This window comes from Mangifera indica, unplaced genomic scaffold (assembly GCF_011075055.1).
Source record: "Mangifera indica cultivar Alphonso unplaced genomic scaffold, CATAS_Mindica_2.1 Un_0001, whole genome shotgun sequence".
In the NCBI taxonomy this organism is placed as follows: Eukaryota; Viridiplantae; Streptophyta; class Magnoliopsida; order Sapindales; family Anacardiaceae; genus Mangifera; species Mangifera indica.
This window is the reverse complement of record NW_025401093.1, coordinates 289,263-306,172: the sequence shown is the minus strand read 5'-3', so window position 1 is coordinate 306,172 and position 16,910 is coordinate 289,263. Positions and strand designations below refer to the sequence as shown.

At 32.1% G+C, this 16,910-nt stretch overlaps 1 protein-coding gene across 2 annotated transcripts; it reads right to left on the bottom strand.

Moving 5' to 3' along the window:
- Positions 1-4,716: 4,716 nt before the first annotated feature.
- LOC123205043 (mitochondrial inner membrane protease subunit 2-like) lies at positions 4,717-6,479 on the bottom strand. 2 transcript variants are annotated; one of them, XR_006499704.1, is made up of 5 exons: positions 6,403-6,479; positions 6,163-6,316; positions 5,953-6,028; positions 5,441-5,606; positions 4,717-4,929 (listed from the first exon to the last, which is right to left on the bottom strand). XR_006499704.1 is itself a non-coding variant. In XM_044621841.1 (4 exons), exons 1-4 carry the CDS (start codon positions 6,260-6,262, stop codon positions 4,822-4,824), a joined length of 381 nt encoding a protein of 126 aa, XP_044477776.1. In that variant the 5' UTR covers positions 6,263-6,316; the 3' UTR covers positions 4,717-4,821. The 2 variants fall into 2 exon arrangements, 1 of the variants encoding a protein (XP_044477776.1); XM_044621841.1 differs by lacking the exon at positions 6,403-6,479 and having other exon boundaries at positions 6,232-6,316.
- Between the last annotated feature and the right edge of the window lie 10,431 nt (positions 6,480-16,910).

The following is a 16,910-nucleotide window of genomic DNA, read 5'->3' as shown; positions in this document are numbered from 1 at the left end:
TTAAATTAGTTTATAAATTTTAATAAATTATTTCATGTCAAATATATATATATATATATATATATATATATATATATATATATATATATATATATATATAATTATTAATAAAAAGATTACGAAAACAATATCTTTTAATGATAAAATAAGAAAGAATTAAAAAAAAAAAAGACTTTATACATTGGGTAAAATATTATGAGGGAAGGATCTAAATCCTTAAGGGGTCAATTAGTTGGGAGTTTTTAAAAATTACTTTGATAATCTTTCTTTTATTACTTACATTACCTTATTTGGTTTGTTAGTAATAAAAGATTACAGTAATCTTATATTACCAATACTGACTTGATAGATAATATAAGTGGTAATCTGATTACTATATTTACCTTAGGTATTAAAAGATTATTAAGGTAATCTTGATTTTATTATAATTATATTATTTTTTATTAATTTTTTAAAACAAAAATAAATTTATTTTTAATTAATATAAAAAATATTTAAAAATAATTATATTTAAGGGCATTTAAGTAAAAAAATTTACTAGTATTCTTGTATTACCGTTAACCAAACATATTAATTATCCATACCATCCACTTTTACCAAATTTTATCAAATATAGTAATTATTTATACCCAATAATTTTTTCAGTAATTTACCTTCAAGGTAATCTCCCTATTTTGGTAATAAAATATTACTCAAACCAAACGCCGCCTAAGTTTAATGTAAATTGAAATAAGTTGAGTTGACAAGTTATTTTTAATTAATTACCAATTAAATGTCAGAATAGTGCACTTACTCTTCTTTCTAGAATATTAATTATTTTAACTAATTTTCTTTTATGCTATATATATGTAGTCATTTTTTTTTCTACTATACATATTTAACCACATTTACAAAAAAATCTAAAATACCCCTAAAAACTTGGCCAAACATACCAAAACTCTTGGCCAAGCTCTCAAAAAACAAGCCAAGCCAAACTCACATCCAACAAGCCAAGCCATCGATCGTTCATGGACAAAATAACCCAACCAACATGTTGTTGACACATCTTCGTTGATAGCCGATGCCAGCGGTTCACCAACAAGCCCAAAATGACTGGTGGTTTGAACAATGCTATAGATATCAAAGGAGTGATGGCTTTTAGGCTCTCAATACGAATATATATGTTTCATCCAAAAACTGTAGAATATCAACTTTGCAAACTCAAAAAGATTGCGTAATTTATATTTGCTGGTAATTAATTTCAACGACAATATTGATTGGAAGCCAAAGAAAAAATATAAATTAGAAATACTAAATGACTTGAAAAATATTAAATATATCACAAGGCCTTGGTCAGCCAACTGACCAACCCGACCATAGCTAGACTAAACCCCAGTAACGCTACCTAGAACACATCAGTTACATTTTCTCTCACATTGTACATGTTTTATGGACCATTTCTCTTCCCTATACTTCCCATTCAATTTCATACGGGTGTGTTTTAACCAGGGTACACTCATACCTTTAAATTTCTATGCATACAAACAGGACTACTATGGTAGCCTAGACGTATATGTAACTTCAACCAAACCATGAGCATACTCACCATTGAGCAGGTGTACTCATAATGATCACTTACGTGTACTCGATAATCATAGGTATACTCAAAGTTGTGTGAGCATTTGTCTCACAAGGTACACCCGTACATCTGCATCTAGAAACACAAAAATCCTTTTGGTTTTCTACCCAAACACCTTACTCTCTAATCAAAATAATATGCATTTCTGATTATCACAAAACATCTATCTCATACAAAATTCTTAGTCATATCAAAACAACAAATTATAGATCATTTTGCAGCATCTTATACCTATTTCAGACATAATCACAAAGCCAAACACTTGTAGTAATCGTTTCCAACCATAACTTAGATCTATTACACATGCTTTTCATACCGGATTCCAATGTACACTAAATGTTCACATGACTATGGCGGTAATGGTGTTATCAACAACTTTTTCTAGTGACCCTACTACTAGTAAAACTTACAATTTTTCCTTTCTATGTGATGTTCTCTCTATAATTGAAATATGTAATAATCAACCAAACACCCTATGCAAGCCTTTTTATTTTGTGTAAAACTTAACACACACAACTGTGTATATGCAACACACGGGCATACTAGCAGTCATAGCAAGAACCACGATCCAAAATTTTTTTAAACTGCTCTTATCCATAACTTAACACATTATATGAGTGTCAACTGGTGGTCCGTTAAGTGTCTAATATAGCACGACCTTCTAAAACGTAGGTTGTGTCACGGGCTTTACCACTACTATGGGCCAGCACGACCTGTTAGCATGGTGGGTTGCCCGAAGCTAGCCTAGCCTGACCCTACACGATCTACTGTCACCTTTAATTAAACTTTAAATTAAAAGAAAATCAAAATCCAAAAATAAAAATTCAAAATTTAAATTATAAGCATGTTTTTTCCTTGTTTTATCCAAAAAAAAAAAAAGAGTGAACTATTGGGCTTTTAAGGGAGGAGACTCGTATTTGGACATGTGGAGGAAGATAAGAATTAATCAGAGGATAGACATCTAGTTTCAAAAACTAAAACTACTAAATCAATTGAAAATATAAAATTGAATTGTGCTTTTATAATTGATCATCTTAAAAATAAGATACAAAGTGTGTTTGTAACTCTTCAATATGTGGTCAAATAACAATACATTTGTTATTTTTTACACTCCATACTCATACCATCCGAATTTCTCACACCAACCCAACCAAATTACACACCTAATTGAAATCAGTTAGGACCAACTGAGCTGTTTTGTGAGTATCTGCTTGAAAAATTTTGTGTGGTGCTAGAGATAAACTTAGGGAGATCTGATCATTGGAAGTTGTTCATAGGCTTTTTGATCAGTTTTTTTTGGGGCTTGTATGGACAAATTTCCTATTCCTCTTCTTAATACAAGTTCCTATCAATCACCTAGCCAGATTAAATAGAAGAAAAAGGTGGATGTTGTTCAATTCCCTCCCTTTTGAACTGAAATTATTAAAAATCTTAGAGCAGAAGATTATATCACTTACCAAGGAATAGAGATGCTTTTGATGCAAAACAATTCAATGAGTCTTCCCCGGTCCAGTGTCTTCTTTATCTTTTAGCTAGTAAGATAATCTTGGTTCTAGATATTTTAATAAAGAGTAGAGATTCATAGAAAGAGTTTTGGGGACGGACTTCAAAAGATGAGTTTGCAGCTGAGGAATGTTACCCCACCTTTAAGCTTATACTTATAGACATATTGGGCACTGAAAGAGGGATGTGGGTTGAAAGGATATACGGGGATATTCAAAAGTGCATAGATAGTGGGGTGTCCATGTTGATTTTCAGCTAAGTAAGATGCTACTTGTTTCAAGAGAAATTGTACTCATGGGTATTATGAAAGAAAGGCAAACAGAGGAGCTAGAGAAGGGTGATATTCTAACTATTCAATATGTCTAAAATGTTGTTATGCATGATGTCTTTCATTTCGATATAGAAGAAAACTATGACTAATGGGATGTATCAATAAAAACAAGATAAGATGATCCAGTATTTTCAAAGTTGCATTGGCCCAAAGACGTTGAGCTAAAGGAAATAGTCAACAGAATGTACTCGTTGTAACTTATAAAATAAATTCCGCTTCAAATATACGAAAAAAGTCTTAAAGCCAGGCATAGGCTGGAGTTCATAGATTCTCTTTTGATGGAGATGCAGACAACGAAGCTTGTCTATGAGTTGTTGTCCCTCTGTGCGTTCACCCCATATTATTTTGAAATCATGCTTTATAGTAAAGCTGAATTTTTGAACAAAGATGAGGATGAAAAATCAATTTTGTTTTACCTCCAGAAATATATCAAGATGAGTGGAAAACTTTCGTGCTCAACTTAGTAGTGATGAGAATTCTATAGACACTAAACATTTTGATAGTCCCAATGGAAGAGATATGGAAGTTGCAGTTTCTAGTTGGGCTGCAAATAATACTCAAGGGGTTAAATTATCTTTTGAAACATATGTCATTATGTATCAAATTTATGGAAAACAGAAAGGGGAAGGGAAGTCTTAGGCTATTAATAGAAGTCTCGGTGCAAATAGTTTAAATCCGCTTTGTTCATGATACAAATTACTCTTGGTGTCATGGTGTTTTTGCAGTTGCTGACCTACATGTTTTGTGAGAGATTATTGATCAATTTAGTTGAAGTGTAGCAACAACTTTCGACCTGTAACCTTGAGGATAAGGTGGGACTGATTGAGGGGGTAGTGTTAGAGCCCTGATTATTGAAGTTTATTCATGCAGGTACAAAGGAGAAAATTTCAATGGAAGTTCAGATCCAGCATTGGAGAAAAGAAGTCCTGGGAGATCCATGTTAGCAGCTCCAAATGTTGACACCTGGCTGCTCAAGAATGGAGAGGATAGTAGAGTCAGTTGGAGTAATGAATAAAAAGGGAGTGGGGAGGATTGCATGCATCAAGGAATTGTCTAGAAAGATATTGTATTGAGTGTCATGTATATTCTTTAGAAAGTACTGACCTCTCAATACAACCAGCTTTGAGTGAGGATCGTTGATTAACTTGACCATTAACAATATAAATAATGTACAAATACTGTCCCCAAAAGATTACTTCTTTATTATTCTTGCTTAATAAACAAAATCAAAGAACAGTCTAAAACTTTCAAAAACTCTATGCTCTTAAGCAAGGGATCTCCAAAAAATTGTTGCCTTGATCAAATGGTAAAGCATTATGAAGGAAAATATGTATTCTCGCTAAATAAAGTATCAACTATCATGACCTGATTAGAAAGAAGAAAGTCTGTCTGCATAAATATTTCTCTTCACTGCTCCTAGTCTTTGAGGAGGCCATACAATATGGGTGATCCTTCCTTGAACTAGGCCCAAAGGAATCTGCCAAGAACAGCTCGCTTAAGTAGAAAAAAAAAAAAATTGCTGAAGAAAATCAATTAGGGACTATAAACTTTTAAAAATAGCAGTAAATAATAAATCAGGAGGATCTAAACAAGTAAGTTGGATTGAAATACTCTGCTTAAGAATCCTGAGATCTAATCATAAGTAGAGTTGGATTCGAACCAAACCAAGCCCTAATATGGACTACCTCGCATTCAGTTCCAATCCTAAATCGTCTGTTTGAATTAGAATTGGCCGAAAATGTCGTCGATGGTCGCCAGTCAAAAGAATAATACCATTGATGGATAAATAGTGTTTCCAACTGGAGGCATAATAGCCAATAGAATAAATCATGTTGCCGGAGGGAGATTCAAGCCCAACTCGAGCCGAATTACAGAATTGAAGTTCCAACTCAAATCGAACTGAACACTAATTTGAGCCAAGTTGGCTTGAGTTGAATCCAACCCTAATCATGAGGTTATTCATAAGTATGGTGCTTTGAAGAACTTACTGGGCCATAAGTTCTTGACTCCATGCTAGAAGAAGGATTGTCTCCCTCAACCCAACAATGTCCATCCGGAACCTTCACAACATCATAAGAACTGTGAGTTCCAATCCAGTCACCTGGCAAACCAATAATTCTCTTCACATGTTTCTCTTTGTGATTGCGAGGTAATCTGCAAAGATTTGCAACTACTAATGTCAGGTTCCAGCATCAAAATTTCGCATCAGTGTATGCTTCACCAGATTTGAAATGAATCTCACTGAACATTTCAACACCATCGCATAACAAAATTCTATAACAAGAACCAAAAGCAAAGAGTGATGTTCAACAGAACACCAAGAATGTATAGAGCATATCATATTAAAAGAGTCATTCAATTCAAATCCATTTCAAGTAAAAAGAAAAAATCATTTTACATTTTCTTCACGTAAAACATGTGCAATAGTTCACTGAATTTGCATAATTCACCAATAAAGTATAAATATTTCTAAGCATCTTATGAAAACAAAACGACTGACCGAAAAACAATCACATCATCTCCATGTGAAAACTTGTACTTTCCCAGACAAAATTTCTCAACTAGAACATAGTCATCTGCACAAAAAAACTGACAATCAGAGAATGAAAACTACCAGCAAAAATCTTTTCAAAAAAAGATTACCAGAGAATGATCCCACAAAGGAATCATCTCTAGGATTAAAGGTGGGTGCCATAGATGTGCCGCGTACCGGAAGGACGCTAGCATAACGATCTGAAACAGTAAAGGCCTATGAGTCCAAATGTGAAGACCTTCTTACCAAAGCTCCATAAAAAGCTGTGAGATGCCATACCCAGACGAAATTTCTCGCAAATTGATGCATTTCAAATGAAAAATGAAACCATCTGCAACGGAAACTATCAATGCCATAAGAAATATAACAAAGCCCAGAGACAATGTTGTTGATAGGCAGATAGACATGAAGTTATACCTTAATTTAAACTCATAAAATTGGAAGTAGAACGGGGGATACGGAGAAGAAGGGTTTAAGGTTCATCTTGCGGTAAAGAGAATAGCAAATGCCTAGGCAGAGCTCTGTACTGTTCGGGCCGGGCCTTCGCCCTTTGTTATCTTTTTTAGCAGTGTTATTTAAGCCCACTAAAGTTTGAACCCTGTCAACAATACTTTACAATTTTAGAAAATACTTACATAGAAACAGACTTTAAATTAATTTCCAACTTTATAATCTGGCATTCTTACCCCCACTTACTTGGGGGCATTGCACAACCCTGTTCATCGAACTCAAAGATTTGGCAATTTTGCTCTTTTTTATTTGACAACAAAATAAGCAAAAAAATATTAGTAAATCATTCATTATTATAATTAATAGCATATAGTATATAGATTTAAATATTTTGATGTAAATTTAGAGTGTTTCTCACTGAGGTTTTTATGGTTGTTTTTTTCTCTGGAATAGCTTGAATCCTTTTGGGGATTTTGATGAAATTTGTTAATGGATTTATGTTAGAATTGGTTTAGGATTGATTTGAGATGAAACAATATTTGAAAAAGATAGATTTAAGATGATTTTAATCACTATGCATAATTTGTAGTTACCATGCAAATCACGTGTGGTGGTTTGGGTTAAAAACATGACTGCATTTGTTATTTTTCAAATCAAGCAGATGAGTGGGGTTTAAGGTAACTTTTAAGTACATGGGAGAGCAAGAGTTGGGAGCATGTGGTTAGTGTATTTGGTTATTTTTCACCATATGTGTTTTATTCGGCATATTGGTGGGGTTTTTAATATTTTCTAATTTTTGGGGTTTCATGATTTTTTAATTGGGGGCAAATTGATTTTTCTCAATTTAAGGTATTGTACATGTAATTTTCAAATTTTTGATTCGTCTTTTCGAGTAAAGCGAATATTATTCAAATTAAGAAAATATTTAACTAAAAATATAAAATATAATTTTGAAAAATTTGGAATGAAATTTGACAAATATCAATTTACCCCCACTAATTAAAATATCTATTTACCCTATGATAAAATTTCAGTTTTCTCCCACACAATAAATATCATATCTCCACATAGTTATAATTGTCAAATAACCTCAATATGGGGATAGTGAAAATGTGAAAATTCAAAGTTTATAGGATGTAATTGTAATACCCTTTTATTGATATAAGAGTAAAGTTTATATTAAAAAAAATGAAGGATAATTTGAAATTAAATTAGAAGTTTTCATCATATATGTTTAACACTCAAAAAATATATTATTTTCGTTTAGGTCATGTTATTTTAATTTTCAATTAAAAAATATATATTTGATAAAAGTTAATTTTCAATATTTAAATTTTATAATAAAATTTTTAACTTAAATTAAACTTTAAATTAAAAAAAATCAAAATCCGAAATTAAAATTTCAAAATTTAAATTATAATTTTTTTTGGTTTTATTAAAAAAAAAAAAAAAAGAGTGAGGATTTGGGCTGCAAAGGGAGGAGATTCGTACTTGGACATGTAGAGGGAGGCAAGAGATAGTGAGACGCAGCAGGGGCCCACCCTCAAATTTTCTCATAGCCCAAACATTTCCAAAAATCCTTGTTCCCTCTAATACTTAAATCACTTGTCTCCAAATTTAAAATCTTGATTCTTGCTTTATTGTTTTATTTCACAAATATTGTTTTCATCATAAAATTTGTGTAACAAATTCTTAAATTAGTAAATAATTTATGCATATTTTTTTAATGTCTTTATTTTTTATTAAATGTTATGCGTGTGTGTATATATATATATATATATATATATATATATATATATATATATATATATATATATATATATATATATTATCAAATTTATGTAAGTTGTCTGCAGTTGTGTTTTATAGTTGTTTCTTCGTTTCTTCAAATTACTCAAGTTATAATCAAAATAAGAATTAAAATTTTGAATATATTTTCATATAAAACTATCATTAAACACTTTCAGAATATATCAAATTGAAAAATCATGTTATAGTGAAGATCTTCAAATATATTATTATAACTTGCTTTCATTTTTAAATAATCAATATTCAAACATTCAAATTTTTAGATATAATATTCTAACTTGATATTTTAATCAGTATACAAAGAATATGTTGATCTTTAATCTAGATATTTAAGTTTTGATTTTTGTAGTTGGATTTACAATTATAAAATCCAATTTTATCTGTTTCTTTGATAATACAACTCTAAATTAAGTTTCAAGGGAGGATTGTGACCAGGTTTCGCGCATGCAGGTGTGATTGATCGTGCTTTTTGGATTTTGAAATGATTGTCTGCCTTAGTCGTAAAGAAATTGATATTTGATAATGGGAATTTGGAATTGCTACTGTTTGTAAGATAAAACACAATGAATTGTTTTATCACAAATCACAACCACAAATTGAATATATCCTGCTTTGTTCTTATTGGCTTCATTTTGCTGCATCGTCCTTGATGATATCCAAATACAAGGCATATCAATATGTTGTGTGGTTGGTTTCTCTGGTTCTTCTAGTTGCAGTGTGATTAACTAGAGCAATCCAAAAATAACTTAATGATGTCAACTCATATGGTTTTGGAATTGTCATTTTTCTAGTATAGGTTTCTTATCTTATACGATGCTTCACACAAAAATCATCATTCTAATTGTTTGTAAGTATGTAAGTCAATCAAATAATATAGAAAGATATTGGTCTCATAGAGATTGGTTGTTAAGTACTAATTTGTTTTGTTATTTAAATTAGTTGGAGAAATGAAATGCTATGGATGAAAATTGAATTAAAATTAATTAAAATACAAACTAATTAAGTCGAAATTAATAAAGAGAAATAAACACCTAACAAATTAAAAGTGAAATACCAATATAAAAATACTTAGGGTTTATGATTTCACTATTAATTAATCAAAAATCAGTAACGAATCCAATTAAAATCAATGATAAGATGAAATGTTAATGATTGATTATTCTATTTTACCTAATTTCTCTCTAAAGGTTAATTAGGTATGTTAAGATTAAAAGTTTACCTACTTTCATGGTATGATATTAATCAAAACCCATTAATTTCTATGATAATCAATTTACCCACAAAGGATTTATATTTATCTTTAAATAAAATTCTAGGTTTAGCAAATACATGATCTAATTGGGTATGTATTTCTCAATATCACGCTCTAATATACAAACAAATGTAGTATTGGGTCGTAACATCAAGCAATAAGTTAAAATCACAATTACTAAATCAAACATTTATCATCATTAATTAAAAATCAAAACCCATTACATAATCTTTGAGAATTTATAAATTCATCATAAACCCTAGCAAAAGAAATTAACTATTCATGGCTATAAAGTTCAAACTACAAGATAAATTTGAGAGAGAGACATTTTGAATCAATAAAAGAAGATAATAAGAGAGATAGGAAAAACTCTAAGGGGGCGTTTGGTTTAGGTAATGTTTTATTATCAAAGTAGAAAGATTACCTTGAAGATAGATTACTTAGAAGATTATTGGGTATAAATGATTATTATGTTTGATAAAATTTAGTAGGTATAAATAATTATTGTGTTTGGTTAGAGGTAATAAAAGATTACTAGTAAATTATTTTACTTAAATGCTCTTAAATATAATTATTTTTAAATATTTTTATATTATTTGTCATATTAATTAAAAATAAATTTATTTTTATCTCAAAAAATTAATAAATAATAATATAATTATAATAAACTTAAGATTACCTCAGTAATCTTTAAATACCTAAGGTGAATGTGATAATCAGATTACCACTTATATTACCTGTCACGTCAGCATTAGTAATAAGAGATTACTGTAATCTTTTATTATTGATAAACCAAACAAGGGAGTAAAAGATAGATTAATAATCTTAAAAGACGCCAACCAAACGCCCCCTAAGGTTTTTAAATCTTGATTCTCTTGAGTCTTCTATCTTTAATCTTGGATCTTCACTCTTTTACTTGTTTCTTGGAGCTTTCCCTCTCTAGAATTCCTTTGGGCTGCTGTATTTTGGTGATTGGGAAGTGGAGAAGACATAACTTTCTTTTTATACCTGCCACTTAATCCTATTTTCTGTTTTTTTAAATATTATTTACGCCCAGTAATTATTTACACCAATTATAACCATAAGACCGCTCATAATTGACCTCTACCTCCAGATATAAAGTCTTCTTATTTGTTTTCTTAAGCTTTCACTTTTGTTACGAAAGGGTTTAAATATCTTCAAATCATCTAAAAATATAATTTAAAATACAAAATAAGATAAACCATCAAAATTAAATAAAACTTAAAGAATTTGACAAAATAGACCAAAATTCACTTAAATATAAATACTATTATAACCATATTTGTGTGTATTTCATACACACATCACATACATACATACATATATATATATATATATATATATATATATATATATATATATATATATATGTTTACCAGGTCACACACCTCATTTTTTGGTTGCTTTATAGAATTGATAATGTGGGGTATAAATGTGTGTTTTTGTTTGTTGCAATTGCAAACACATGTAATAATATTAAGGCCAAATGACTAATCCCCATCTAAGGTATAGTGAAAACCCAAATGACCTCCTCTAACTTTCGAAAACTCAAATACCCACTTATCTATTAGTTTTGGTTGTTACAATCAGGGGTAAAATCGTTATTTAAAGATTTTATTTAAACAAATAAAAGTTACTTCTTTTTTCCCTTTAGTTTTTAAAACTAACCATTTCCCCCTAACTCAAACTTTGAAACATTGCATTTACACCCAAAAAACTTCATTCCATCTTTTCAGCGATCGTTCTTCCCAGTGTTCCTCTCTAGCGACATCTCCCCTCCCTTTATGGTAGTTTTCCAACGTGGAAACCACCAAAAATCCAATCAAAATGGTTAAATTTTTTCTCACACAAATCTATGGGAAAATTGCATTAATCCATGCAACAATTTATGTGTCGACAACTCATAGATCAACTGGACAGTGTTGCAAGAACAACACCCACATCTATGTGATGTCGTCTGACAGATCTGTGTATCACCAATGCACAGATCATTGCATGGATATGTGCAATTTTTGTACAAATTCGTACAAGAAAATCCAACCATTTTGATCAAATTTTTAGTGGTTTTTGTCAAAAACCACTCTGGAGGGAGGGAAGATGTTGTCAGAGAGAAACGCCAGGAAAAACGACCATTGGAAAGATGAAATGAAGTTTCTGGGATGTAAATGTAATGTTTCAAAGTTTGAGAGGCGATTGTTCATTCAAAATTTGAGGTGTAAATTATTAGTTTTTAAAACTAAGAGGTTACAAAGAAATCAATTTTTCTTTATTTAAATAAAAATCTCTAAAATAACTATTTTACCGCTGACTATAACCGTGAAAACTAATAGATTGATGGGTATTTGGGTTTTCAAAAATTAGTAGATGTCACCTTGGGTTTTCACTATACCTTGGGTGGGAATTAGTCTTTTGGCCTAATATTGTTTCATTCCATATCTACCATGGAATAACTTGATTTAATGCTATTTTTTTGGTTTTCTGATCTAAAAGGATATATCAAAATAAGCAATGCTATGGGCATCAATTTTTTGACACACAAATATATATATGATATGTCATCATGTGATAGAGTGTTACTTTATTCTTAATTTAAAATCATTCATTACTTGATAACATACATCAAATTTATCAGTTTCTCTATATAAAGTAAATATATATAGTTTTATTGTATTAAAATTGTTTTCATCAAAATCCTTTTCAAAAAAAAGAAATTGTTAATTCTTAGACCCCTAAATCAATCAAAGCAAAATAAAAAAAAAGTTGATTTAGACTGCTGAGGTGTAAAAACAAAACTAAAAACAATCAAACAAGAAAGGAGTTGATATCATTTCTTGGTTCTACGGGTCCCACTACAGATGCATGTAAATTGAGAAATTAAGTAAATGTTGACATGCTTGAATTTAGTATTTGCAGTTCAGCCGTTTCTGGACATCAGAGCTTGTCGTGATTCCCAGAAATGTAAATTTACAGGTAATGAAATGTCTAGTCCATGTACAATTACCAATGTAGTTTTTGTTTTTTTATAATCAAAGGTGATATTAACAAAAAAGGCAACCAGAACACCCGAAACAGGGATCAAGAACAATCTAAGCTTAACTTATCCCAAGGGATGGCCATCAAACTAACAAACAACTGCCAGACAAGGCCTGCAGAAACAAAAAACTAAGTAATATTCTTTTAAATGTCTATCAAAATTCCTACAACGATAGAGTACAAGAGGAGAAACTAACGTATCATATACAATCTAACTGTACAAGTAAAGATAACGCAGACCTGCCCACAGGCAAAAAGTACATATAATTCATCAAACATGTACAAGAAATCAAACGAAAAGTAGTTGCTTTGGCTAGCGTTCCTAGGGCTGAATGAATGCATTTACAAATGTCTTCCAGGAAGTCAAAAGGGGCTTTGTGCCTTTTACTGGACCTAAAGAAGCCAGCAGACTGCATGTAGAAACTTGAAGCATTGCAGACTTGGATAGCACAGCAAATAGCAGAACAAAAAAACAGCACAGACTTGGTTGGCAGCTGTAAATAAACTGAAGAGAAACCGCAGCAAAATACTTGAAGCAACTTGATGATAAGAGTCCCAACCATAGCAGTCAAAATAGTAAGGATTTCCGGAACAAATACTGGGCAGCGGAGAATGGGTCTTGGAGCTATCCTGTAGAGAGTAACAATGACGCCAGAAAACACAGTACCTACCAGCAGAGAAGGCAGAGGCACCAAAAGGCAGAACACCATCAGACAGGATTGGAGCAAATGGAGTCACAGGTAACAAAGGAGCAGACCGCAGCTAGACATTTGCATAAATCTTCCAGAGACAGATTCCAACCTGCAGGAGAAAATTCTGGGTAGCGAAGGAGATGTTATTCTGAGTTACTGGAGAGATTCTGGACAGAGTATTGACGGAGAGGACAACAGTAGAAGACCAAATAGTGCAGCAACTGATCAGCAGGGGATGAGGAAGAGTCTACTGGCAGACACCTGCAGACAAAAATACTGGGCAGCAGAGACGGGGAACACATCTGGGCAGGATAGACAGAAAGAAAGACAGTGGCTGGACGTTCAGGACAACATTCTATAGACAAGAAGAATGAAGTAAAGAGAGGGGCAACTCTGGAGAGTGCCGGGCTGCAGTCCACAACACGGATGTTCAGCCAACGTAGAGCAGCAGACAAAGTCTGGAGCACCCAGTCTTCAAAATCCCAACATCTCTAAAAAATATGGGCAAAATAACCATAAAACTGCAGTGACAAGAACCTATATAGGTCAGTAAGATGGTTATCCCAAATAAACCTGCACAAATAGCAAACATGTTAGCATAAACTTTCGCCTTTCCTAGCCACCCCCTTCTCAGCTTTCTCCTTTCAGCCCATATTATCCAATACCCATGTACTTTCCTGGCAGAAGGCCCCATTTCTTGGCAAAATAGGCACTATTGTGGTTGAGCTTGATATTAGTAAGTTCTACCTCTTTGTCTCTGATCATTCTCGTTATGTTGTCAAAGATTCTCTCTTTCGTTTGAAAGCTAGAGGCAAAGCATCTATTAATCCTCTCTCTCCAAATAGCATAGACACCATCCCCACGACTTATTTTAGAAAGCAACTGCCTAAGGTCTTCTCCTTTCCACCCATTGGCAATGTTTTCAACATATCTTTCCCAACTTTGGGTTCTATACAACCTATTCGTTAGCTTAAGGATCTTCCCCTAAAAAAATTTTGCTAAATTCACAATGAAAGAAGAGGTGGTCAATATTCTCATCACAATTATTGCAAAGAACACGAGGTGTCACTAGTGATCCCATATTTGGCTAGTTTGTCTCGTGTTGAGCCTACCTCTCATTGCCAACCAAAGGATTATAGTGTCTAGGAATGATCTTTTTGTGCCACACCAACTCATATCATCTAACTATAGGTTTTTTTTGTTCTAGTTGCTTCCCAAGCCGAGTTTATAGAGAAATGCCCATTTGGTTTAGGAGTCCACGTAATTTCGTCATCATCATTCGAGGGGTACATGGTCATATTCTCCTTGACTTCTAACAAATCTGTAGAGTTTGTAAAAGGCCACTTCCGATGGCCATCTTCAATTATATCACAGACTTTTGCATTCGCACCAAGGCCCAAATTGTAGAAAATGTGATTTCCATATTTCTCTATCAGAGGCAAATTTTCCTGTAAGGATTCTTAGCCCACCTTGCTTAAATGTGTTCACATTCAATTGTCCACCCTTATATTTATTACTTCCCATTTGGTTGAAAGTCATCTTATATGTAACGATTAGAAAGTGGGTAGCGGAAATCATTTCCTACCATCATGATTTGAGATAGATATAAATCAAATCAAACTAAACATTCTCTAGCTTTAGCTTAATTTAAATAAAAAATAGGGAAAATAACTATTTCCCACTCAATTTTTAGGTCATTCTCAAAACTACACCTATAGGAGATGAAAAACTCCTATTCCTACCCATAGGCAAACTTCTGTTAATTTTTTCTGTTAAAAGGAAGGGTAAAATAGTTATTTTACTGTTTATATTAAAAAGTTATAAAGTTTATTACTTTCCGCCTTCCTAGGTTTTAGAAACTAACATTTTACCTTTACTTAAAATTTTTAAACTTTGAAAAGTAACATTTTTACCCTCAAACCTAAGGTTTTCATATTTTTTAAAACTTGGTCGCCCCCTATATCTTTAAAAAATAGTAGTTTCACCCATATTCTTCAACTTCATCTGTCAACGTCGTCTCCGACCTCCTCATTCTCTTAGTGCGATAACGGTGGTGTGATGAAGAGATCTTCATCTCCTCGTCGCACCACCGTGCAAAGAAGAGGTTTCTCTTCGTCGCTCCACTTAGACGACGAAGGACAATGCTTTGTCGCTCATCGCATCATCCAGACCTGACAACGAAGCGTCGTCCTTCGTCTGTTCTTCTAGATCTGGACAATGCTTTGTCATCCAGATCTAGGTGACGAAAAGTTTTCCTTCGTCATCCTTTGTAGTCATAAATGGGAGATTGGTGGAATACGTCGGCCGTCGGTGGTGGCTAAAGAAGAAAACAAACCCTAGGGGTGAAATCTAAATTTTTTAAACTTTGAGAATGGGTTGAGGTGTTAGTTTTTAAAACATAGAGAGGGGAAATGGTGAAATTTTAAAGTTTTAAAGTTTATAAATAAAATAACGATTTTACCTCTATCTCTAACTGAAAATTTTAACGGCAGTTTGATCATGGGTGGGAGTTTGGGTTTTTTATCTCCCGTGGATGTGAGTTTGAAATTAAGCTAAAAGTTGAGTGGGAAATAGTCTTTTTCCCTAAAAAATAATTCGATTCAAGTTTATTGAGCCAATATTAAAGGTAGTGTGAGTTCAGTTTGATTTTGACTCAAATTTATAATTTAAATTTATTACTTAAATATATATGTGGTTTTTATTCATAGTTTGAATTCATAACTCATTAACAAAACGATATCATTTGTTAGACAAATTTCCCTGTAAGGCAATGACTGCTTCCTCCAAAGTTAATCGTCTAAGATTCTGAGCCCACCTTATTTAAATGTGTTCACGTTTAATTATCCACTCTTACATTTATTGCTTTCTCATTCGGAGGAAATACATCTTATACGGAACAATTAGAAAGTGAGTTGTGGAAATTATTTCCCGGCGTCATAAATAGGAGTGATTTTGAATCAAATTAAATTTAAATATTTTTTAGTTTAAATTTAGTTGAATAAAAAATAATTTAATTTGAATTTATCAAATCAATATTAAAAATAGTTTGAATTCGGTTCGATTTTAACTCATTCATGTACATTAAAAAAAATTCACAAAACGTTTCAAGAAACAAAAAGACGTTTCTTTCGTTGTCAATTCTCATGAATTTGTTTGTAAAATGCCTCCATTTGATCAAGTTTGCTTGAGGCTGCGGACAAATTCATCCATTTTTTTGGTAATTTATTTATTTATTATTTTATTTTATTTTTACCGAATTAGCGGTGTTGTCGGTGTTTTGGAACTCGGCTGTTTAAACAACGGCGTGGAGTAGAGCTAATTAACATCGCGGTGAAAAAGGGGTGATGCGGCGTATTTTAACAGGGAGTGGGTGCCAGTTAGCAAGGTTTCTGTGAGTGAGTGAAGAGAGGCGTGAATGTCACGCCAGATAAAGAAGCGTGGAGCCAACGACTGTGAGTTAAAAGTGATAAGACATGCTGTCTGCAGGACAATAATTTTGAAAGAGAAATAGTTATCGATGGGTCCACCAATTTAAAACAATAATTTAGACTGAGAAAGAGTTATCTATAGGTCCACCAATAATTTAGATTGAGAAATTGATATTTAGGTCCAATTTAGATTTGAAAATTTAATTAAAAAATTAATTTTTTAAATTTATAATGAAATAA